Source organism: Halichoerus grypus, chromosome 9 (genome assembly GCF_964656455.1).
Source record: "Halichoerus grypus chromosome 9, mHalGry1.hap1.1, whole genome shotgun sequence".
Lineage (NCBI taxonomy): Eukaryota > Metazoa > Chordata > Mammalia > Carnivora > Phocidae > Halichoerus > Halichoerus grypus.
In genome coordinates, this window is record NC_135720.1 from 107,055,228 (window position 1) to 107,079,221 (window position 23,994).

The 23,994-nt window shown below is 56.5% G+C and overlaps 2 protein-coding genes across 7 annotated transcripts in view; both read left to right on the forward strand.

The window, feature by feature from the left end:
- Nucleotides 1–1,071: 1,071 nt before the first annotated feature.
- On the forward strand, nt 1,072–9,407 carry PGC (progastricsin). The gene is given in 9 exon segments (XM_036102060.2): nt 1,072–1,130; nt 3,733–3,883; nt 4,184–4,301; nt 5,183–5,277; nt 5,738–5,985; nt 7,189–7,311; nt 7,906–8,053; nt 8,453–8,551; nt 9,255–9,407. Coding segments are annotated over 9 exon segments (1,194 nt in total).
- Nucleotides 9,408–10,761: 1,354 nt separating this feature from the next.
- Nucleotides 10,762–23,994, forward strand: part of TFEB (transcription factor EB) — a 57,629-nt gene continuing 44,396 nt past the window's right edge. For 3 of the 6 annotated variants that reach the window (XM_078055340.1, XM_078055342.1, XM_036101980.2), the window contains exon 1: nt 10,762–11,038. The gene's annotated coding sequence lies outside the window, so the exon portion shown is untranslated. Of the gene's footprint in view, nt 11,039–23,008; nt 23,142–23,994 lie in introns of those variants that run through there. The other 3 variants (XM_078055341.1, XM_078055343.1, XM_036102000.2) reach the window with 1 other exon arrangement.

Here is a 23,994-nt window from a genome sequence, read left to right on the forward strand (position 1 = left end):
GGTGTGTCCCGAGCACCTGCTGAACTGTGAGGACAGACTGTCCAATTGGGACTCCGTTTGACTGGGAAGCCTCCAAAGCTGCTGCAAATAGCTCTGACCTCAGCCACTAGCACGCCAGCCCCACCACCGGCTTCAGAGCTAAGGATCACGACGAGCAGCGGCATCTCACTACCACATGGTATTACCATCATCCTAGGTACCGGCCCCATCATCCCCAGCCACCCGAATGGCACCCCACAAGGTTTGGGGGTGCTGGGAACCAGGACTTGAGTCAGATCTCCAGGGGCATCACCTATAGACCAGCGATTCTCAACAATTTTGGCCCCTAAGGGGACATTTGACAATGCCCAGAGACATTGTTGGTTCATAACATTTGGACTGCTGGTGGCATCCCGGGTGGAGGCCAGGGATGCTGCTAACCATCTAAACAGCACAGAACAGCCCCCCAACAAGGAATCATATGTTCCAAAATGGCAATAGTACGGAGGATGAGAAACCTGTCTATGGAGGTCCTATGGCCCTCCATGGACCTGACTCTGGCCCTCGCCCCGAAATGTCACATCATGCCTCTGTTCCTGGACAAGAAGAAATCCTCACCGGTGCATCTATGGCAACTCCTATTATTCACACTTCTTGGCCTCCACAGCTTGTTTTAAAAAGTGGCCACCCTCAAGAAGGAAAACACACAGGGACGCCTGGGTGGCTCAGTCAGTTAAGTGTCTGCCTTCGGCCCAGGTCATGATCTCAGGGTCCTGGGATGGAGCCCTGCATCGGGCTCCCTGCTCAGCAGGGGGTCTGCTTCTCCTCCTACTCTGCCCCTCTTCCCCCTTGTGCTCTGTCTCTCTGTCTCAAATAAATAAATTGGAAAAAAAAAAAAGAAGGAAAACACCTAAAACAACTGATAGGCGGAGCACAGGGTGCACCTGGGATTGAGGTCAGGTGCCTGGGGCAGGGAGGCAGGGACTGGGCTAGAACCCGGAGGTATAAAGGCAGGAGTGCTCAGGCCTTCACTCCCTGCATCAGCCCAACTTGGAGTGGCTCTTCCTCTGTGGCCAGTTGGGAACCGGCATCATGAAGTGGATGGTGGTGACCATGGTCAGCCTCCAGCTCTTGGAGGCGGCAGTCATCAAGTGAGTCCGGGGCCTGGCCTCTGGAGCCGGAGTCCAGGCAGAAGTCTGGAGCCCTGTGAGGGGTAGCCTGGCCAGGGGCCACCCCACCGGTCTCTACTCTGGAGTTTCTGCTGGGGCAGGGAAGGCTCCCTGAGCAGGTGTAAGCTGGGGACTCAGAGGTGGGAGGCACTACAGCCTTTGCCCTCATGAAATGTCTGTAACCAAACCAGAGCAGAGTTTGTCCACCAGATGCCCTGCAAGCCAATAAAAAAAACTGACACCGAGCTTTTGCCATGAAGTGAGATAGGCTCATTTATCGGTGTGGAGCTACCCAGGAGAATGGGGAGCTAATGCTCAAAAGTCCCATATGCCCTGATTCCTTGCAAGTGAGGTTTTTTTTTTTTTTTTTAAGATTTTATTTATTTATTTGACAGAGAGAGACACAGCAAGAGAGGGAACACAAGCAGGGGGAGTGGGAGAGGGAGAAGCAGGCTTCCCGCGGAGCAGGGAGCCCAATGCAGGGCTCGATCTCAGGACCCTGGGATCATGACCTGAGCCGAAGGCAGATGCTTAACAACTGAGCCGCCCCGGCGCCCTGCAAGCGAGGGTTTTTAAGGGGAAATAATCAGAGATGAGGGGCTTGAGGTCATGGGTTCTTCTGAAGGGTCATTGATTGGGTCAACCTCAAGATTGAATGACTTGTCTTTCTGGCACTGGTCTGTTTTTTTTGTTTTTTTGTTTTACTTTTTAAAGATTTTATTTATTTGTCAGAGAGAGAGCGAGTGAGCACAAGCAGGGGGAGTGACAGGCAGAGGGAGAAGCAGGCTCCCCACTGAGCAGGGAGCCCGATGAGGGACTCAATCCCAGGACCCTGGGATCATGACCTGAGCCTAAGGCAGACACTTAACCGACTGAGCCACCCAGGCACCCCTGGTCTGTCTGGTTTCATCAAATGTGATTGGGTGGTCCTTCCCTTCCCTGCTCTGGATCTGCAAAACATCCCAGCAAGGTGTGTCAGTGATGCTATCTTTGTTCGCAGAAGCAGGGGTTACACACCTTGCGATTGGGCAGACTAATTCATTTCTTGCTCTCTTGGGCTTCCTTTTCATTATCTTAAGCAAAGCGTCCTGGTGTGTTCCCAATAATCTTTAACTATGGGCTACGTGCCTTGCTGTGGACTTAACCTGCTGACGGTTGCAATTCCAGGCAAAGGAAAAAGCACAGCTGCTTCCCCATCTGATGAGAAAAGATGGACCTGGGACAGGGTCGGGGTGATTGCCATCCACACAGACCCTGAATGGCAGGTGTGCTTTCTTCCTGCAGCAAGGGACAATGATTTCTGGATAGGCAGACGTTTGCTAAAAATTCCCTTAAGGCCCACTATTTATTTAGCAGATGGCACAGTCATCTAAGCAGAGACACCAGGAATGTGATGTGTACATGCTGAGGTGTCAGGAGAAAGGGAGCGAGGAGGTGTGGCTCCCAGGACATGGGGAGGGCACCGGCCTGCACAGTGCCTCCTGTCTCATCCGTAAGGACCGATGCCTCTGCTGAAGACACGGCTCCTCGCAGAAACCTGTGTGTAATGTGCAAGTTCTGTAGAGGTGGCGAGCTGAGCAACCATCAGTCTTCGTAGCTCAATGTGAATGGGTTCAGTGGAGAACTGGGGGCGAAGGCGGGGTCCTGAGGGAATGGGGGATCGGGTGGGGAAAGAAAAGAAAGGAGTGGGACTTCTAGAGTCTGGAACGAGCCTGGGTGGACCGCAGAGACCCCCTAGGCAATGGCAGCAATCAGGTCTTGGAGGAGGAGAACCAAGGGAGACAGGGGCAGAAACCCAGACTTCATCAGCTCCAATTCCAGAGCGGATCTGGGCTCCAGACCACCCAGGCCAACTTCCACCCTGCCTGGTGTCGGGAGAAGAGCAGTGATCGGCACCAGGCAGGGGCAGACCCAGAATCCTGTCTTCTGAGTCCCAGTCTAGCGCTGTCCGTCCCCATACTGTGTCACATTCAGCCGGGGCCAGCTGCCTGAGGGCCACCATAGGAGAGGGTAGGGGTGAGCTCTGCCGTCTCTGAAATCTTTCTTAAAATGCATATCTCCTGGGTCGCCTGGCCGGATGACTCGGTAGAGCATGTGACCGTTGATCTCGGGGTCCTGAGTTCAAGCCCTACATAAAGACAATGCATATATCCTGCCAAGGCTAATGGCTGAAGTCCCCCCACCCCCTTCCAGGGAAGGAATTTATGGGCTATCTGACAGCAAAGGGCCAGGACATTAAGGACCCTCGAGATGGGGTGCGGGTATGCGTGGGTGAAGGTATTTGTTTTCTGAATCTTGGAACAAGTCCTGAGAAGAGCTTTGAAGGAGAGAGAGGGAGAAAGAGACAGAGGGTCAGACCCAGGGAAAGAGCCATGGAGACAGAGAGAAAGGGATGGCGGAGCTAGAGCGGGAGCGAGAGGGAGACACACAGAGACACACAGTGATAGGCACAGGGGACACGGGGGCTGGGTGCCTGAGGGATGCGGCTGCAGGTGGCCCAGCAGGGAGGGACAGAGGCACTGGGACTGTCAGAGGTGCTGTAGGAAGGAGGGAGGGCCCTGCACTGACGCCAGCCCTTCTGCAGAGTCCCCCTGAGGAAATCAGAGCCCATCCGTGAGACCATGAAAGAGAGGGGCTTACTGGGGGAGTTCCTGAGGACCCACAAGAATGACCCTACCCAGAAGTACCACTTTGGCAACCTCGGTGTGGTCCACGAACGCCTGGCCTACCTGGATGTGAGTCCTGACCCTCCGTGGGGGTTCCCTCTCATTGGTGCCAAAGGCTGAGGCCGGGCCCTGGGGGTGTGCCGCGCTGTCCTCTCTGTACCCTCCCACCTGGCCCCTGGGGCCTGCTCCCGTCTTTCACGCCTGCTGGCCCCGACTAAGGGTCTGTGTGTTCTGGGCAAGTATGGAAGATAGGCTTGGGCCTCTGCCTCTGGGGTAGGTTGTAGGGCAAGGGCTCTGTCCAGGCAGGAGGCTGGGCCTGAGGGTCTCGGTATCCCTCCAGAGCTAACAGCCTGCCCCATGGCCCCCCAGAGTCTGTACCTTGGGGAAATCGCCATCGGGACCCCACCACAAAACTTCCTGGTCCTTTCTGATACCGGCTCCTCCAGCCTGTGGGTGCCCTCGGTCCAGTGCCAGAGCCAGGCCTGTGGTGAGTGCAGGACTCCCTAGGAGGAGGGCACTGACAGCCCTGGGGGAAGGGGAGAGCGAGGCCGGGATTGTGGGGCCTGGGTGCTTCAATCCTGAGAGTCAGGGACTTGGCCAGGGTCAAGGGTCATGCTCAAGACAGAGGGAAGAGGCTGGCCCCGGACCTGGGTGGTCTCTTTGTCTTCCCTCTCACCAACACATGCTCCTTCACCTGCTCCAGCCGGCCCGTCCTGCTCCGTCCATCCCACTCTGCTCTGCTCCATTCTGTTCCCTGCAGACCACACCATTCCGTCCCGCCAAAGTCGACAACATTCTTCCTATTCCACTCCACTGCTTACTAAGTTATCTCGCTGCGTGTCTCCTAGACACAGGGGAGAGCAACATAGGATCTGGTCCCTGTCTCATAGTTGTATTTGGAGACAGGCCATGTTCCCCTCCTTAAGGCTGCCCTGGTCCCTGCCAGAGCCTTGGGGTTTGGGTCCTGGCACTTCTTGTCCAAAGAGTCCCTCATTGGCCATGTCCCTAGGTATCTCAGGCCAGGTTCTTGACGGGCTGAGGGTGGAGGGAATGCAGGGATTCCTTGGAAGTTCATTTGCTCCTACAGCTGATGAGTAATTTCTCAGGTGGGGATCTGCAAGGGGGGCAGGGAAACAGAGAAGGATTCTAGGCAACCTACCTACCAAGGGTCACGGTCAAAGGACAACCCAAGATTCTGTAAGTCAGAGGGGGCTTTGAGGCCAAGCCTGGGTGCCTCAAACGGGCCTTCCCATGCTGGGAAACCCCTCAGCTGGCCACCCCGAGACCACGTGTCCTGGGATGCTGGGACTCAGGTCAGCAGCCCTCCGCTTACCAGCCTGCCTCCCCAAACCCTCCTTCCCACCGCAGCCGGCCGCTCCTGCTTCAACCCCAATGTGTCCTCGACTTACTCCAGCAACCGGCAGACCTCCTCTGTGCAGTACAGCAGTGGCAGCCTCAGCGGTGTCTAGGGCTAGACACTCTGAGGGTGAGCCCGCCGCAGGCCGCTCCGCGCCCCGGGATGTGGGAGCTGTACCCGGGGCTCTGACCTGGCCTGGAAACTCCCAGACCTGAGCCTGATGGGAGCTTAGCCAGAGACCGAGAATACAGAGAAACACCTAGTGCTCTACTGAGTACAAATCAGGTGATGAGTACACCAAGCGCCCCTTCATGCAGTCACCCAGCCCACACTGAGCTCACCCCGATGAAGGGGATGACCAGGTCCTTTGGTTAAGGAGCTTAAAGCTGGGTGGGGGGGAGCAGGGGGAAGAAGATGGAGGTGGGGGTGCTGCAGCAGCAGCTGGGGAAGGCCACCTGAGAGAAAACCTAGCTCTTGCAAGATGTGTCAAGAAGGCAAGGGGCAGGGGTGAGGGAGGGATGAACAAGGGAGCCTCAAGGGTCTTTGTGGAGGAGGGTTATAGGAAGATGAGTGGAGTTACACTTGTCACCTCCCATCCCCTGTGTCCCTTCCAGGTGCAGAGCATCCAGGTCCCCAACCAGCAGTTGGGCCTGAGTGAGCATGAGCCAAGTCCCTGTTTCCTCCGGCTACAGTTTGATGGCATCATGGGCCTAGCCTAGCTGGTGCTGGCCGAGGGTAGGAGCACCACGGCCCTGCAGGGCATGTGGCAGGCAGGCCTGCTCTCCAGCCCGCTCTTCAGCTTCTACCTAGGCAGGTAAGAAACTGCTTGGGGGGGGTCCTCAGCTCCCAGGCAGCTCCCCCCATCCTCCCCAGACCCCAGACAAGTGAGCTCAGTGCTTTGGGGTTTGGAGGCCTCCCAGTAGGCATTTGGCTTCAGCTACTACTGTGTCTAGGACTTTCCTCCTGGGCTTGGAACCTGTCCCCCTGTCCACACCCTTTCCCTCATCCCTGTGTCTGTCCCTCAGAATCTTTGCCTCTTCTGGGTGAACTCAGCTTTGAGTGTGGCTGCTCATTCTCAATACCTCTTGGATTTACCTCCTGCCCAGAGCCACAGTTAGCTCACTGCCTTCTGGACACTTCTTTTGTGTACAATCTATTGCATCATCTCCTTTGATGTATTGTTCTTTCCAGATCCTGGAGTCTTCTGGTCAAGGTTCATCATTTGCCCCTAACAAGGTGTTTTCCTCACCATAAATACAAGCAATGCAGCCGTTTAGTGTGGGTGGCCCGGGAGCCAGGTGGTGGGGGCGCGGTGAGTGGCCTGGGAGGGACTTTCTTTCTTTCCTCCAGAGTTAGCCCCCGACCTTCTGGAGATAGTCAGCATCTGCTATCTGGCCTTAATCATCTGAGGCTGACTATCAACAACGTTACCCTGTTCCTAATGTTGCTGACTTAGTCTCACCTCTGATTATAATTCATTCTGAGTTTAGCCCTTAGGAGCTCTGCCCAATTCCACACTCAGGTTCGGCTCCCAGGGAAGGCTGAAAGGAGCAGGGAATATCCTTCCCTCCTCCCTGCCAAGGCCCCACCTCCCTCCAGTCCCAGCAGAAAAATGACAAGCAGGGCTCAGGGTCAAACTCCCAGTGACATACAAGAGTACTAGCAAGAGGTGGAAGGGAGAGAAGAAGGGTATATGGGACGGGGTGGGGGCCACACAACCAGCAGCTTCCCCAGAGGCCCTGCCCCTGCAACCAGAGGCACTGGGAATTCTGAGGGGCTCAGCGTGGAGCTGCAGTGAGAAAGGGGGACATAACCCATTCCCTCAGCAGGCCTAGTGTGAGGGGTAGACTCAGCCTTGCCCTGGAGCCCAGGACTGAGGGGGAGACACAGCCCTGCCCTCAGGGAGCCTCAGCCTGCAGCCAGGGCAGGACCTCTATTTCCCTTTGAGAGTGAATGCTCAACAGGAAATCTTTTCTATAGCCATTCCCTGATTCACCCTTCCCTTTGCCTTTCGCAGAGATATGAGCTCTCAGAACGAAGCAGTTCTCATATTCGGAGGGATAGAGCACAGCCTGCGCAGGGGGCCAATCTACTGGGCCCCCGGAACCCAGGAGCGCTACTGGCAGATCGGCCTGGAGGGGTGAGTCTGCGCTGAGGGCTTGAGGGCGTGGCAGGCTCCGAGGCATTTCCTGTCTCTCTCTCTCTCTCTCTCTCTCTCTCTCTCTCTCTCACACACGTAGGTACTGCTAGGAGGTGGGGATAGGGGACCCCTGAGGCCTGCCCCCACAAAGCCACAGCTATCCTCTGCTGGAGACTGAAGGCCCAGCTCAGCCTGGAGAAGTAGGTGAGGTGGGCACAACATAAATGGGGTAGGTCTGGAATCTCAAACATTATAAACCCTGTGGTCCAACACTATGTGCTTACTAATTGGAAACCATGGTGTATATGGGGGGGGGATTAATGAACCGTTCAGTGACCCCGGCTTTCAGTGTTTCTAGTACCTTCCTTGGAACTTTAAAGAAAGACGTTCCATGGCCATTTAGGTGGCCTTGAATAGACTCTGAATGGTGTGAGGCAGGGGGATGGCTGGATTGACCTCTGCAGAGTCCTTACCTTCCTGAGGTATACCTGGATTCTGTGGCTGTGGCTGTTTGGCCCTCAGTGGTGGGGAAAGCCCACTTCTTAGATGCCCTGAGCTGGAGGTGCTCAGTGCGTTCATCTCCTCACCATTCAGGTTCCTCATTGGCGGCCACGCCACAGGCTGGTGCTCCCAGGGCTGCCAGGCCATCGTGGACACAGGCACTTCTCTGCTCACCATACCCCAGCAGTACCTGAGCGCCCTTCTGCAGGCTACAGGGGCCCAGGCGGACCAGTATGGACAGGTGTGTCCGGTGGAGGCATCCCCCTTCTTTCGGAGAGGCCCACTGGGAAGATTTATGATTCTTTTGGGAGTTGCTCCACTCTTGGCCTCCATGCTTCTAGCTGCTCCCAAAGGCCTGGAGGTGGGGGTGGGGGGGCCCTGGGAGGACTGGGGCTGGGGGCCTGGAGGCCGATTCAGGGGGGCTGGAGGCTTGTGCTGAGAGGGTAAGGGGTGGTTACTACTGGGTAGAATTTCCTTGGAGCTTCAGCCCCTCCAAGGAAATGGGTTAAACACTTCCCAGGCTTTGGATAAGGTCAAACTAACTGAAGTGTGGGGCAAAGCGGGGCAGCATGACCAAGGGCACTGAGGTGAGCGGGTTGGCGGGTCCTCTCAGGCACCTGGGCTCTGTTCCTCTCTGCAGCTTATCGTGGACTGTAACAACATCCAGAACCTGCCCACATTGACCTTCCTCATCAGTCGTGTGCATTTCTCCCTGCCCTACCACTCCTACGTCTTCACAGTGAGTCTGTAGGGATGTGACGGGTGTGAGGAGGGGCTGGGAGCCTGAGACGCTGGGTCTCCTTACCACGTGCCATCACCCCAACTGCTTGCGAGCACTGCTTTATTTTCTGCACTCACTGATTCCAAACCCCTACTGTGGCACGAGGCTGTGAAGCAGAAGAGTGTCATCTGCTATTGATTACCATTATTAATGAGTGCGGAGAGGCACTGGGGTGTTTGTTGAGCACTTACTAGGGTCAGCACTGTGGGAAGGCACTTTGCCTACGCTGTTTCCCACTGAAGTGTCAGACCATTCAAGGAGGGAGATGCTAATTTCTATTTTACAAGTGAAAACTTGGAGGTCCAGAGAGATTAAGAAACTGACGCAAGGCTACAAAGCTAGTCCGGGTGAAGCTAAGGTTGCGCGCCAAGTTGGTCTGGCTTCAAGGCTTTGCCAGCAGGCTGACCTCCTCCAAATCGGGAGCAAAAGGGAGGCGGGTGGGAACTCGGAGAGAGGAGACTGCAGACGGTTACTGCAGCCTGCATTCACCCATTGCAGAAATCCCTCCTACTCTGGGGCTCAGTTGGCCTGTGAGCCCTCAGGGGCAGCAAGTCTGGCTCCCTCATTTCTGCATCGCGCTCCTGGCCTGGGGCTCAGGGCTGAGCAGTGCCCGGTCCACGTGTGAGCAAACGACTGAGCGCCGCCCTTCTGTGTTGTGCAGGGCAATGGCTTTTGCACCATTGGGGTCCAGGCCACCTACCTGCCCTCCAGCAGTGGCCAGCCCCTGTGGATCCTCGGGGGCATCTTCCTCAGGTCCTACTATTCCACCTTCCACACTGGCAACAACAGGGTGGGCTTCGCCACTGCTGCCTAGACTCAGTGCCTGGACGCCTGGCTTCCTTCTTCCTCTCCACCCCCACCCTGCAGGGGCTTCTTCTCTGGATTCAGCCTTCTTTCTCTGGCTTCTGGGCTTTCTGTCATAATAAACAGTTCTTCTCCATGTTGGCCAGCGTGTTGTTTCAGAGGGCGGTTGTGGCCTGTAAGGCAGCTCCTGGTCACAGGGAATGGGAGGGAAGAGTGAAGTCAAGGGCAGATGTGCCTCTGCTGGAGGGCAGGTAGGTGGCAGGAGGGCAGGTAGGTTCTCCCTCAGGGGCTAGGAGGTTTGTGGGGGGGGGGTCACTGAGGTTCTAAGAGAGATGGGGCATAAGGTAGGGCTTGGGGAGGGGCCCTGTACCCCTCAGGGCTTGGAGTCTCTTCACAGCTTCTCTCTGCTGGTGGTACTGACATTGAGGCTGGGCATTCCTTTGTGATGGGCCAAGGGGCCCTACTGCCACAACCTGAAAGGCTCTGCTGACCTAATGGACCGAACGACCAGCAGAATCACCCTAGGCAAGTCCACTAGCACTGTGACTAGGCCTCCCATCCTCCCACACCTAGGCCTTCATCTCCTCACCTGTGATCAAGTTTGTACTAGGAGCTCCTGAGAAATGCTAGATGCCTACGTACACTTGTGACAGTCATGGGTCCTTCCGGGAGGGGGGGTGATGCGCCCAGAACCAATTTCCAGGAGGGCTTCAGAAGGTCTGGGCTGAGTGAAACAAATTTTCACCTAGAGCCCTTTGCCCCAGGTGGGAGCAAGCAAGGACTGATGAGGCTTGAGGAGGAGTATTATTGGAAAACCATAAGGGGAGGGTTGTAGGCTCTTTGTACATTTCTTTCACCCCGTCCTTCACTAGGCTGACCCCAACCTTGCTCCTTACATTCAGGGGCAGGAGTGAAATACAAGATCCAAGTCTGGCACTCCATTCCAAAACACGAGGGAAACTGAGGTTTGCCACCTAGTAGTTTCTATAGCAACAGCACACCATCTGGGACCTTACATCTTTCCTAGACTCTGGGAAAGATAGTGTGCTGCAGGCCTCTCCTTGGGATCAGAGAGACCACGGGGTGTATCATAGTGAGCTGTAGTTCGTGACATCTCTGAGTAAGAAGAGAAAAAAAACTTGCAGAAGGGGCAGAAGCGAAGGGGAACATAAGTTCCAAGTCAATAGCCATGCCCGTGTACGTAGGCCCGGGCCCACAGAGTGGGACTACAAATCCCGGCGTTCCTGCCGGAGCCGCCGGGAGGGACTACATTTCCCCGCGGGCGCCGCGGTAGGCCCGCGAGGGGCGGAGCAGGGCGGGGCGGACCGCGGGGGCGTGTGCTGCCCTCTGCCGGGCGCGGCGGGAAGTGGGTGCGGATTGACAGCGGGAGCCCGGGCGCCGGGCGCGGGGCTCGGTGACAGCGGAGGCGGCGGCCGCGGGCTGGACCTAGGGAGCGGCGGCGGCGGCGGCGGCGCCGACGGCAGCTGGAAGGGCGGACGGGGCGGGCCTCCCTGGTGGCGCGGAGCCGGAGGAGTCCGGGAGGGGGAGGCAGGGGCAGCTCGCGGGCCGGACACCTGAACTTGGGACAAGTTGCCAGAGCCGCGGGGGACAGGCGGCGGACGGATTGACCTTCAGAGCTAGGTGAGCGGGACAGGGGGGCAGGGGGTGCGCGAAGGGCCCGGAACCCCGGACCCAGGCTCCCCCGCCCCCATTGTGGGTGCGGGAGACAGGTGGGTGGATGGGGGTGCCGGCTGAAGAGGGGACAGGGCGTGTGTGTGCCGCGCCGCCACCCGCTCGGCTGTCCGTCTAGTTCGGGACGCTCGGCACATGGCCGGAGCGGCGCTGCCCGAGGAGCCCAGGAGCCCCTCCGGCCCCTCACTGTAGGCCCGGGCCGGGGGCGGCTTCTCCGCGACCTTATGTAACCAGGCGGGAGGGGCCGGGGCGGGCATGGGCCTTCCCGGCTCGGGAGCTGGGAGTCGAAGGGGCGGGAGGCGTGGGAGTGAACTTGCAACAAGTTTGAGGGACGTGTGGGCCTTGCGCCTACTCCTTCTCCACCCGAGGCGGCTGGGGGCGGGTGGTACGGGGGAGGGCGCCGGAGGCCCGAGAGGTGAGCAGGGGCCGAGTCCGGCCCGGCCAGGCCCAACCTGGATGGTCCCGGGGAGTGGGAGGGCCGGGGCGGCGCCACGCCCCCGGGGCAGGGCTGCTGGAGGGGGCGGGGGAAGTACCATCCCTCCCTCCCTTCCCGTCTCTTCCCCCCCACCCTCGGTGTCTTAAGAAGCGGCCGCTGCCCGCGTCCCCTGGTATCCCCGAGCTGAGGCTTTTTCTCCCCTTTGCATTATTCCACGACCTCTGGGAACCCCAACCCCAGAGCTCACCCTTCGCGCGCCCCTCTTTCTGCTCCCTGGAGCTCCCAGCCATCTGCCCGCCCCTGAGTACCCCCCAGCTTCTTGGTCCCGAATCCCGGAAAACACGCCCCCTTCCCCTTATTCCAGCAGTTCGTACCGCCCAACCCCTCGCCGTCCCGCCCCCCAAGTCCGCACTCGGTCTTCTCCCCAACTCCCCGAACCCGGGTCAGCCCCGGGGGCGCCGCGCGTGCACTTCCCTCCTCGGAGGGAGCGGGTTGATGCCAGCTCCGTCTCCGCCCCTCCGCCCCTCCGCCCCTTCGCAGCCCGGGCTCTGGCTTCACGCACCGCTGCCCCGAGCTGCTCGGGTTTGCGAGAGCAGGTTCGCGCCGCAGCAGCCTGGCGTGCCCCAGCCCCGCGCCCAGGGGGTAGGAGGGAGGGAGGGCGGGCGCCCGGGGCGGGGCTCCTCTGCACGCGCGCCCTCGCGGCCCCGAGCTCCCCCTCCCCGTTCCCTGGCGGCTGCTCACCGCGGAGTCCTTTCCAACCCGGTCCACGCCAGCCGGGATTCTCTCGCCTGTCTGTTCTGGGGACGGTTCGGCGCAGTTTCTGGTCTGGACTTGAGCGCAGTGCTTTCTTTGGCTTTACGCCCTCTGGGAAGTGTCAATTAATTACCGCCCAGCCCCCACCCTGAGTGAGGGGGTCTTAGTCGAGCAGGGAAGGGGCAAGGAAAGGCCCGGTGCCGGCCCTTAGTGATACTTCTCAGATGTGGGCTCAGGCCCCTGCACCCGCCCAGTCCAAGATTCCACTGGCCCAAGACCTGGCAATTCTTGGGGGTGGGGGGTGCTCTGGTTTCCTCTCGGGCGGCCAGATGCGGTTGGCTCAGATCAGAACGCAGTTTCTGGCTCCTCAGCTTGTTTGCTCTGAGGCCCTCTCAGTGCCCAGCCTGGTGGATAGTCTCCAGGCCCTGCCCTCAGGCAGATAACAGTCGAGGGGGAGAGATGCCCGCAATAAAGGCCGGTCTTTAGACACAGCGGAAGGGGAGAGCCCTGCCTGGTAGTTTGCTGGTATGCTAGTACCATGCCTCAGTTTCCCCAGCCGTAGGAAAAAGAGCACTTCACTTGGCCCCCTTCTTTCTGCCTGCCCCCTGGCCGCCGGGGTGGGAGAGTCAGGAACCAGAAAGCATAAATGAAAGGCTGTTTGCCTGCCTCTGTGCTCGGCTTCTCTGGAAGGGAGCTGATATTGCTTACAGTTTACAAGGCCTGTTACAGCTGCAGTGCTGTTTTGCCCTCAGCTCAGCTCTGGGAGGTGCAGACTAATCGGAATCCTGTTCCAGGTCCCATGGAAGTGGTGCAGGGTATGGGGCAGGGGACACCCCCTCAGGTGAGCACCAAATCCATGGAGAACCAGCTGGGCTTCTGAGGGCTGAGGGCTGGGTGACTCACAGTCAGAGGTGGGGCAGGGGGTGGGCCAGGGCAGGCAGCAGCCCATCCAGGGGCCTGGGATGGCAGGGATACCCAGGGCCCACCCCCATGGCCAATCAGGCCCCCTTTGAGCCTCAGGGCTGGAAAGTAGGTAGGAGGGGCCTCCCATCCTGCAGGCCTGGCTGTCCTGTCCTTTGAGGGTCTGGCTTCTGGCCCTGATCCCTCTGGGGGCTTTGTTTATGGCTGTAATTGGATCATTAGCTGGAGTTTATAGAGTTACTTAGCACCTGCCCCCACAGGGAGTGGCCCAACCACCCCCTGGCTTCTGTCTCTTCCTTTTCAAAGTCAACTTGGTTTCTGCCCGCAGCAGGGGTTTCCCCAACCGCAGCTGGTATGAAAGCCAGGTTGGGCCTTTGTCCTAGGGATGGAGGGCAGTCAGCACTTGGGGCCCAGCTTGGGGCTGCCCTGGAGATGACCATGGAAGTTGGGTTGACCTTCTCTGACACAGAGGGAGGGAGGTCAGGATTTCCAGAGCTGCCAGAAGTGTCCACGCCCCAGGATGCAGCAAGTGCATATGTATGTAATGTAACATGTCTGTCTTCCTCTGAAAAAAGAGAAAGAGGTAACACTCCTTCCAGGCTGTTGTGGGGATTCAGGGTGGAGCGGTGTCTGGCACATGGTGAGTCCATAGTATTGCTCTGTGTTTCACTCTGGGGCGTGTGTAATTGAGAGGAGTTTGTGTGTGTGTGGTTATGAGATGATAGGTAGCTAGGTACATGTGTATAGATGAATCGTCTATGTGTGCGGCTATGAGAGTATAATCACACGATATAATAATGGAATATTCGTCTAGTCTCTTTATGCTATAACAGAACAACATTATAAGAAAATTTAGTTATAAATAATAGTTGCCAACATTTATTGTGTATTTACTCTTTAGAGTGAGGTAGGAATGATTCTTTCCATTATCCAGATTCAGAGAAGTTAAGCAAGTTGCCGGAAGTCACACAGCCTGGAAGTGGTAGGGACTCTAACCTAGGTCCAACTGCCTCCAAAATCCATGTTCTCAATCTCTCAAGCAGGCCTCTTTGGGTTTCTCAGGACTTCTGTCTTAAGAGGTGGCCAGCTGGGGGTCTGGGAACCTTCTTTTCCCCATGCAGGGTCTCCTGCTCCGAGCGGGGGTGGGAACTCGCTGAGGCCTCTGCCCCAGGGCCACACCTGTCTCCTGGCTGTTCTTCTGAACTCTGCTGACACAGGTGACCAAAGGACCTCCGGTGAGGACTCTCCTGACCGGCGTCAGGGAAGAGAGGAGTTCAGACAAGGCTCCCTGGGTCTCCCTGGAAACCTCACACATTAACTTATGGTGCAGTCCTCACTCGGCACTTGTTTACTCAGATGTGGGGAAAAGGCTGTGGCAGCTACTGAGTGAGAATGAGCAGCCGCCAAAGTCACGAGGACACAGGAGTCCCCTCATAGCCAGCCTGTATGGCTGCAGCAGGTCCCCGCTGTTCTCAGCCTCTGTTTCCGTGGCTGGGAACCGAGATCATCTGTGGGGTCCCCTGCAATGTGAACCTTCTACCCATCTCTGGCAAAGGCATCCCGGATAGGAAAGGCTCCCCAAAAGGAGGCGCGTGTGGTATGGCGCTGGGGGGGTGGGGGGGCACTGCTGAAGCTCAAGGCTGGCCCTAGGCGGTGCGACCAGCCAGTTTCTTTTGGGACTTAGTCAGAGCCGGCATGTACTGAGCACTGAGCTAAGTGCCACGTCGCCAGGAGATTGTTGAGAACAAGAGCTCCAGGGCCAGGCTGCTTGTCTTGGAATCCCAGCTCTGCCACTTCCTAGCTGTGTGACCCTGGGCAAGCTGCTTAACCCTGCTGTGCCTCCGTTTGCACGCCTGCAGAGCAAGGATCATGCTAGCACCTGCTTGCTAGTGCTACAGAGAGGGCTAAGTATTGTTTTTTTAAGATTTTATTCATTTATTTTAGAGAGTGAGAGAGAGAGAGAGCTCGAGCAGTGGGAGGGACAGAGGGAGAGGGAGAGAGAGAATTCCAAGCAGACCCTGCGCTGAGCGCAGAGCCCGACTCGGGGTTTGATCCCAGGACCCTGAGATCATGACCTGAGCTGAAATCAAGAGTCAGATGCTCAACCGACTGAGTCACCCAGGCACCCCATCTGGGCTGAGTATTTTGTTGCATGCTGCATGTATGAGATCTAGAATAGCATCGTGCTTAAAAATATTAGTTATTAATCTTAACAGACTCTTACAACTCACTCATTTCTTTATTTCTCGTTTCCAAGTGAGGAAATAGAGGCATAGAGAGCTCTAGCGAAGAAAAAAAGACCTATGAGTTGCAAACAGGACTCCTGTGCGCATCTAACACTCTTGAAAGAAATGCCTTACACGGGGCTTTGCGGCTTCTGTGGCTGTAGCCCCCATCATTCCCTGGTGACCACACCCAGCCCGGTCCCTACATTTAACAAGATCACGTAGGGAAACTGGGGATGCTTACAGCATCTCTACCGCCCCTGCCCTGCCCTGCCCTGCCCTGCCATGCCCCTGGGGATTCCTTGGGTAGCGTCTGGCCTGGCCGCTCACTACCCACTCCTGACCCATGGCTTTTCCCCTGCGCTTCTGCAGCCTGCCCCTCCACTCTGCCCCAGAGGTTCAGATCCCCTTGGCTGCCGTGTGAGTGAAGGCAGCGGTAATATCCCAGCGATAGGGCAGCGGGTGACAGCAGAGGTCACCTGAGAGGGGCAGAGTCCTCACCGGTTTTCTTTCCTGGCTCTTAGGTGTGGGCATAAGGACGAGGAGAAAGGAGGTCTCACGACCCCCACCCCCTGTCCAGCTGCTGGGGGGCAGGCCTCCTTGTTGGCTTTTATCCCGATAGTGGAGACCCCAAAGTAAAATGTGATGCCCTGGGGATTAATCCAAAATTCCAGCAGGTTTTCCAGAAATCCATGGTCCATATTTCCTCCTCCCAGTCCTTGTTCATGCTGGCCCCTTCTCCTGGCACGCCCTCCTCTGCACTCCTCCCTCTAACCAAATCCTCTGTCCATCAAGGCACACCTTCCTGGGAGACCAGGGGATTGTTCCATCTGACTGTAGCCTTGGTTGGATATTATGATCACCTGGGGAGCTCTTAAAAAATACTGGTACATCACGGGTGCCTGGCTGGCTCACTTGGTAGAGCATGCCACGCTTGATCTCAGGGTCATGAGTTCAAGCCCCAGACTGGGAGTAGAGCTTACTTTAAAAAAAAAAAAAAAAAAATACTAGTGCATCTGAATCTTGAAGGAGGAGATTAGGCATCAATATGTTAAAAATTCCCCAAATGATTCTGATGCCCTTTCTCCAGGGCAGCAACTCTCAAATTTGAGTGGGCATCAGAATCACCTGGAACCGTTGTTGAAACACAGATTACTAGGGCCTTACCCCAGGGTTCCTGACTGAGTAGGTCTGGAATCAGTAGGGCTACAAATTCCAGTAGGTCTGGAATTTGTATTTTGGATGAGTTCTCAGGAGATGCTAATGCCGCTGGTCCCCAGACCACTGCTTTGTAGCTTCCCAGGCATGAGCTTTCTGTCTCCTGGGTCTCTGATTGCTTTTGGGCCTCTTAGGCCTGTCTCCTTTCTGAAGCCAGGTCCCAAGGGGCGGGGACCACTGTGACACCATTTGGTGGCTACTAATCCCTGGTATAATCAGCCTCCCTTCCCCACCTTGACTCTGTGCCCCCACCTCCTGTTAAAGTGAGGTGGTCTTGGCACCACCCTCTGGGACAGGTGCTCAGGAGATAGTTGCTGCTTGAACAAGGTGAGATGAAGTGGACACCAAAGGACAGCACTGTCCCCAAGAGGCATCAGAACACGAGGCAGGATCTAAAGCTCCTGCAAAAGTGCTTGGGGCCAGAGTAGCATTGCTGGATTAGGGGGGAGGCGTCCAAAGTGGCCCTTGGCTCTGTTGAAGTGAGGCTTGGAAAGACCCACCATGTGACTTGACTTTCCTACCCCGGGGTGGGCAAGTACGGCATCACTGCTTGAATTGTGTTTCTTTCTTTTCTTTCTTTCTTTTTTTTTTTAAGATTATATTTATTTATTTGACAGAGAGAGAGAGGGAACACAAGCAGGGGGAGTGGGAGAGGGAGAAGCAGGGAGCCCGATGTGGGGCTCGATCCCACGACCCTGGGATCATGACCCGAGCCGAAGGCAGACGCTTAACGACTGAGCCACCCAGGTGCCCCTGAATTGTTTCTTACTACTAATAAAAATGATAAAACATGCACAGAAAGCAGCCATGCCCTTCTCCTTCCTTACCCAGACTGGAGATGTTGGGGGGGCTGTCACTGTTGGATGGAGGGGTGTCTCTATCATCATCTAGGAGGTCCTGGGCCTTGAGGGCAGCAGATAGTGGGGCCACCTTGGGGGCTCACCCCTGGGCTCTTGGGGTGGATCCTTCCTTGGAAGCTGGAGGAGTCGTGATGGGAGGTGACAAGAGGTAGTTGGGCGCCTGGGTGGCTCAGTTGGTTAAGCAACTGCCTTCGGCTCAGGTCATGATCCTGGAGTCCCTGGATCGAGTCCCGCATCGGGCTCCCTGCTCGGCAGGGAGTCTGCTTCTCCCTCTGACCCTCCCCCCTCTCATGTGCTTGCTCTCTCTCATTCTCTCTCAAATAAATAAATAAAATCTTTAAAAAAAAAAAAAAAAGAGGTAGTGGCAGGGTCTTTGGCCCTGCAAGGAGGTGGCAGGTTGGGCTTGGTGACTGAGCCGATCAGTCGACAGATGAATGGAACCCTCCAGCGTCAGCACCTTGAGCCCAGAGATTGGATCTGTTTTGTGTGATGCTGTGTCCCCAGGCCCAGAAGAGAGCCTGGTATACAGTGGGTGGTCAGTAAATTTTTGTGGAGTGAGGGCATGAGTGTGAACCGAGCCCCCATCAAGTGCCCAGAGATGAGGACACAACAGGTCTCTGCCCTGCAGGCAGGGTATCAGCTTCACCATCTAATACTCAGGGATGGGTACACAGCTGGACAAGGAGGAGCTCCCTGCCTCTGCCCCCCCCGCCCCCCCACCTGGCCACCTGCTCTCCCCAGGATCCAGGTCCAGCTTCACTCTGGTTTAGGGCTGACAGTCTGTCCCTTCCTCTAGAGAGTTTGCCAGCATCCCCCCGCCCCCCCCCCCGCCCCAGTTCTACCAGTGGGTCTGTGGGGTGGGGCTCTGGTTTATTTTCTCCTGTTTGCCAAGGGAAGTCACAGCCTGTCCTCTGGCTTGTTTATAATTGGTTTGGGGACAGCACCTGCCCCAGCCCCCCCTTGAGTCCCTGAGAGGTACAGAGTGGCCAGGAGGTGACACACTATCCTGTCCAGTCCCCGTTGCCTCTCGTCTCCCCCTGGCTCTGGCCAGGTGTGCTCTCGGCTGCCCCTGCGGCAGGGGGCGGTTGGCTTTGCTGTCGGCCGACTGGGGCTGTGGGGCTGGGAGCCCTAGAAGCGAGCTGGTGCTACCCCCATATTTTGGAGAGTGGAGGACTGAGGCCTGGGGAGCGTGAGGGAGCCTCTCCAGCACCCCGTGGCCTGGGGCACCATGAGGGTCAGCAGGCACGAACTGAGCACCTCCTGGGGGCCTAGTGCTGTGCGGGCAGAGCAGGGTGGGTGGGAATGAGAACACAGCGCCTCCTTCAAAGCTGACAGCCCAGCGGGGAATTGCAGGACCCCCAGACGACAGAAAAAGGCAGGTTGGTGGAAGATGGTACAGAAGTACATATAAATGAATGGAAATGTATCCAAGCCTGGCCCTTCACTCTGAAAAGCGTTCTTCCTTGGTCGGGAGAGAGTTTTTACCAAAGGGCTCGTGCCAGCATGGAGACCTTGGCTCAGCCCTGCCCACCCTCTGGACCCCCAAAAGGGCAGCTCTATTGCTCCCTGGATCCTCTTACCTGCCGGTCACCTCTGCAGACCCAGGAAGCTTCCCTCCTGGACAGAGTCCTTCCTTCCAGGAGGCCTAGAGGCTGCTGAATGCAAGGGGAGGCCACGGGAAGGCGGCTGGCCACCCACCTGCCATTCTGAAGCCCCGGGCCACGGGGGAGATGCTAAATTGGGCCCAACAACTCAGACCTCTTTGTGCCTGCCTGTTGCTGCGCCCCCAAGACTTGACCTGGGATCTGGGGCAGTGATTTTGCCCCCCCCCAACCTCCAGCACCTTCTCTCCTCCCCTCTTCCCTTTGCCCCCCACATTCCCATCCCTCTGAACTTCGGTCTACTTCCACTGCATCTGGAACATGGGCCCTCAAAGTGTGTATGTCTCTCTCTCCTGCTCGCCCTCTTTCTTTCTTTTTCTGCCTCCCACCTTTTGGTGTTCGGGGGGTTGCTTCATGGCCTTCCCGGTGTCAGCCTGTGAGCCCTGCTGGTGGGGGCCCAGAAGAATGGCCTAGGGCAGGGTGAGACAGGTGTGAAGGTACCCAGCCTGATGCATCCCCCTGCCCTTGAGCAGCCAGGGGCTTGGGGTGGCTGGGTCACCCTGAGGTGGTGGTGGGGAGATGGGCTGAGGGGCAGCCAGCCCTGGCCAGCTGGGGGAGCCCCTCCACAGACAGCCCTGGGCATCACCAGACACTTCAGACCTGTGACTAACTATAGGTTCCCCTCCAGTTTGTTGGGCGTAATTATAATGGTTTTCAAAGCCAGGAGTGAGAAGATAATATTAAAACTTCTGTTTCTATTTATTTATATCCCATCCTTTTCCTCCTCTTTTTATTGCAAAATACACCATCATTGCTGATAAGAGCATAAACATATACATATGCTGTAATAAGTAATTGTAAACACCCAGGTAACCACTGCCCAGATGAAGAAACAGAATGTAGCCTGCACCCCAGAATCAGCTTGTGTGCCCCGCCTCTGTCATAACCCCTTCCCCCCAGAGGCAACCACGATCCTGATCTTTCTGATCATCAGTTCTTGCTTTTTCTTATCACGAAACCACTGATGTCTGCAATCTTTATCGGAAGAGGTTAGTTTTGCCAGATTTTGAATTTGATACAGCTAGAACGACACTGAGCATGCGCTTGTATGTCATGTTTTTTTTCCGTTCCACATTTCGTTTGTGAGATCCATCCAGGTTATGATGTGTAGCTATCGTGTGTTCATTTTCACTGCTGAACAATGTTCCCCTGTATGAACTTGCCACCGTGTTTGTATCCATCCTGCTACTTGGGGACATTGGGGTTGCTCTCCTTTTTGGCTACTGCGAACAGTCCTGTAAGAATATCCTCGCGTGTGTTTCCTGGTGCATTGGTGCATCCATTCCTCCAGAGTGCCTAGAAGCCTGAATGGAATTGCTAGAGCACAGGGTATAAGAGGGAGAGGGCCAAGCAGACTCCACGCTCAGCGCGGAGCCTGATCCGGGGTCGATCCCATGACCCTGAGATCATGACCTGAGCTGAAATCAAGAGTCGGATGCTCAACCCACTGAGCCACCCAGGCGCCCCACCTTTAGTAAATACCTTGTTGAGTGGTTGTACTGACTTATTCCTCACCAGTGGCACCTGAGAGTTCCTGTTACTCCATATTCTAGCCAACACTTTCTATCGCTAGACTGTTTAACTTCTCCTGTGCTGGTGCGTGTCACAGTATCTCATCGTGGGTAGAAATTGCATTCCCCTTCTCATCTTTCTTACAGATCTGTTTTTTGCGGATGTTTGCTGACCTGCATGATCTATTCATACATTGGTATTTATAAGCAATTTATGAGAAAAGAAGCATATACTGGGGATGCTCAAAATTTTGTACTTATAGCAGTGTGTGGTCAACATGGCTGAAAGACTATGACAATACTGAATGCCAGGGGGGCTACAGGTTGGGGGTAGGAAGATGGTCTTCAGAGGAGACCCCCGACAGAGCAGCCTCTGCCCAGAGGGTCCCAAGGCCCTCTTGCCTGGCACATCTGGCAGAGGAGGGAGAAGGCTCTAGGGCTAGAGCCCTCAGCAAATACTGTGCACCTTAGAGTTGGCAGGTGCCTGTCTTTCAAGGTCTCCTTGGGCAGTCTTTCTCAACTGGTGGTGATTTTGCCTCCCAGGGGACATTTGGCAATGTCTGATGACATTTTTGGTTGTCACAACTCAGGAAATGCTACTGGCATTTAGTGGGTAGAAGCCTGGGATGTGGATAAACATCCTAAAATGCTCAGGACAGCCCCCCAACAAGGAATCATTTGGCTCCGAGCGTCTGCATTGAGGTTGAGAAACTCTGATCTGGGAACAGAGCCAGGAGACTGAGATTTGCCATGAACTTGCTGCATAGCCTTGGGGAAGTCATTTAAGTGCTTGAAGCCTCGGTCCCCTCCTAGGGACACTGAGGGTATCGAGAGGGTCTGCCCTCTCCCCTTCCTGAGGCTGTTGTCAGGACTGGGGAGAGGGTGCCTGTGTAGGCACTTTGGGAGGCATCCCTGCCCAGGGGCCTCTCCTCCTTGTTTCCTGTGTGGTACCAGCCCCTCCCCCTGACTGTGCTCCCTGTCCACTGAACTGGAGGTGTCAGGTGACCGGCTGTGAGCTCGGCCCTGGTTCCTGCTATTCCAGGCCTCAGGGCTGTGGGGGAACCGCCCTGAGGGCCCCAGCCTTTTGATGAGGGCAGCAGAAATGAGGGGCTCTCTGGGGAACCCCGGGGCCCGGGTAAAACCATTTCTGACTTTGTCCTTAGCTGGGTGGGAGTCCAAGGTTGTGTGGAGTGATAAGAGGTACCTGTCATACTCTTTTATCTGAGGCCCCGTTGCTAGTCTGGGCTGTGAGGGGTGGAAGCCAGAGGTCATTCTTGGGGGCTCTGTACACCCAGGCCAGCCTCCTACTCACCCTCTGTGTTCTTCCGGAGTTGCTGTCCCAGGGAGGGCCCAGGGTTGTGTCAGAGTCTAGGTCAGAGCCCCCTGGGCCCCTCTGACCTCCCAGTTCTGGAGCGCACTTCACCTCAGTGGCATCTCCGGCCTTCTCCACAAACCACGGCCGGCCGGCCTGATCTTCTTCCTACTACACTGTCCCTTCCTGAGCCACACTCTCATGAGAGGGCCCAGTAAATGCACCCACCCTGAGGGGTAGGTGACTGACAATGGCTTCGTAATCACCAGCCTTTCTTGACAAGGAATGTTACCTATCAAAGGTGGGAATCCCTTAGGCACCAGAAAGAAACATTAGTGAAATGTACGTTGCTTTGACAGGCTGTTAGAGAAGTACTTCGGGGACTGAGGAACCTCTGAAATCACATGTGTAGCAAGAGCGTGTTGTCACAAGTGAAAATTGGGTGGTGGCTCATATCTTCTCAGAACTTCATAGAATAATCTTGGTCTCGGGGTCCATTCCAAGGTGGGCTATATAGTAAGACTGTGAACCGGGTGTCTGGAGGCCCTGGGAAGGCCCAAGGCCAAGGTGGTAGATACGTGGTCAGTCAGGAAGGTGGTGGACTGTGGGGCTTCAGGCTAAGAGGATCCGTGTCTCCAGGAGGGGCTGGGAGGGTGTGTAGGTTAGGGCTAGGCCTGCACTGGACCTGGTAGGGTTCCTGAAAATTCTTGCCCCTCTGTGCCTCTCCATCTTGGTGCAGGGGCAGCGTGGCCTATGCCCTGTGAGGCCTGGCTGTGTGGTTAGTGGGGAGCTGTCAGAGGCTCAGTCTGGGAAGAGGGAGGGCACTGTAGGGGTCCTGGAGCCTAGGGTGGGTGAGATGTGGTGAGACGAGTTGGGAGCCCGTCTGCGTTGGGTAGTCTTGTGGGTGTGCGAAGCCTTCTGGGCGGGCATGCGGTTCCCTCCGCACTGTGAGTAATCCTCGGCCACACTTGCAGCTCCCAGGGGATTGTGCAACTTCCTCTCAGGCTGAGGTGCAGGGGGCTGGGTGAGAAATAGTACTGGGGAGAATGAGGAAACTGGGTCCAGCGCCTGGGGCAGGGGCCTGGCCCTGGGCTCTGGCCCCCCAAGGAGCTGAGTTTTCCCAGGGACTCCTTGCAGGGGACCGGCCTCTCCCAGGTATGAGGGAGTGTGTGTGCGTGTGTGTGTGTCTCCTGTCTTTGGGGAGGTGGGTGAGTGGGGGTGAGGCCCCAAGGGCTGCACTGGCATTGGGGTATCTTTTGAAGAGGGATAGGGGAGATACTGAGTAGGGTCAGGGTTGGGGAACCGGGTGGCACAAAGGAGGGGTCCCTGGCCAGGCTCGGGGGGTGGGGGGAAGGGGATGGTGGAAAGTGAGGGAAATGAGGAATCAGAGGAGCTGGGCCACCCCGGGCAGTTGACCTCAGCCCTGCCCGCCTGGTCTCCACATCTCCAAGCTTCTTGAGAGGCTCTGGTGAGGAGGCCATGGTGTGTGTAGGCAGGCCACAGTACACACGTCCTTACCTCAGGGATTGGGAGCAGATACTCTGCTGGTCCCCCTGGCTTCAAATCCTGGCCCTGCCACTCTGCAGCTCTGTGATCCTCGTAAGTCACTTAGCCTCTTGGTGCCTCAGTGTCCTCATCTGTAAAATGGAGCTAAGAATTATAGTGCCTACCATGTGGGTTCATTCTGGGGATTAAAAGACTTAATTCATGTAGAGTGCTCAGGGCAGTGCTTGGCACCCAGTAAGTAGGTGCTCTGCACGGGTGAACCTTTTCCTGGTGCGTAAGCATGTTTGCGAACGGCGAAAAACCGCCCGCTGTTCATGTGATTATTTTTGATGGCAGGGTGATTATTTTTGAGTTGGCACCGGGGATGATAATAATAAGCACTCATATTTCCCAGGCCTTACTTCATTTCAGGTGCCGTGCCAAGTGCCTGACCTGCATCAGCCCCTTGAGCCCTCAGAGTCCCCCTTCGGGGTGGATGCTGTGTCATCACCCCATTTCATAG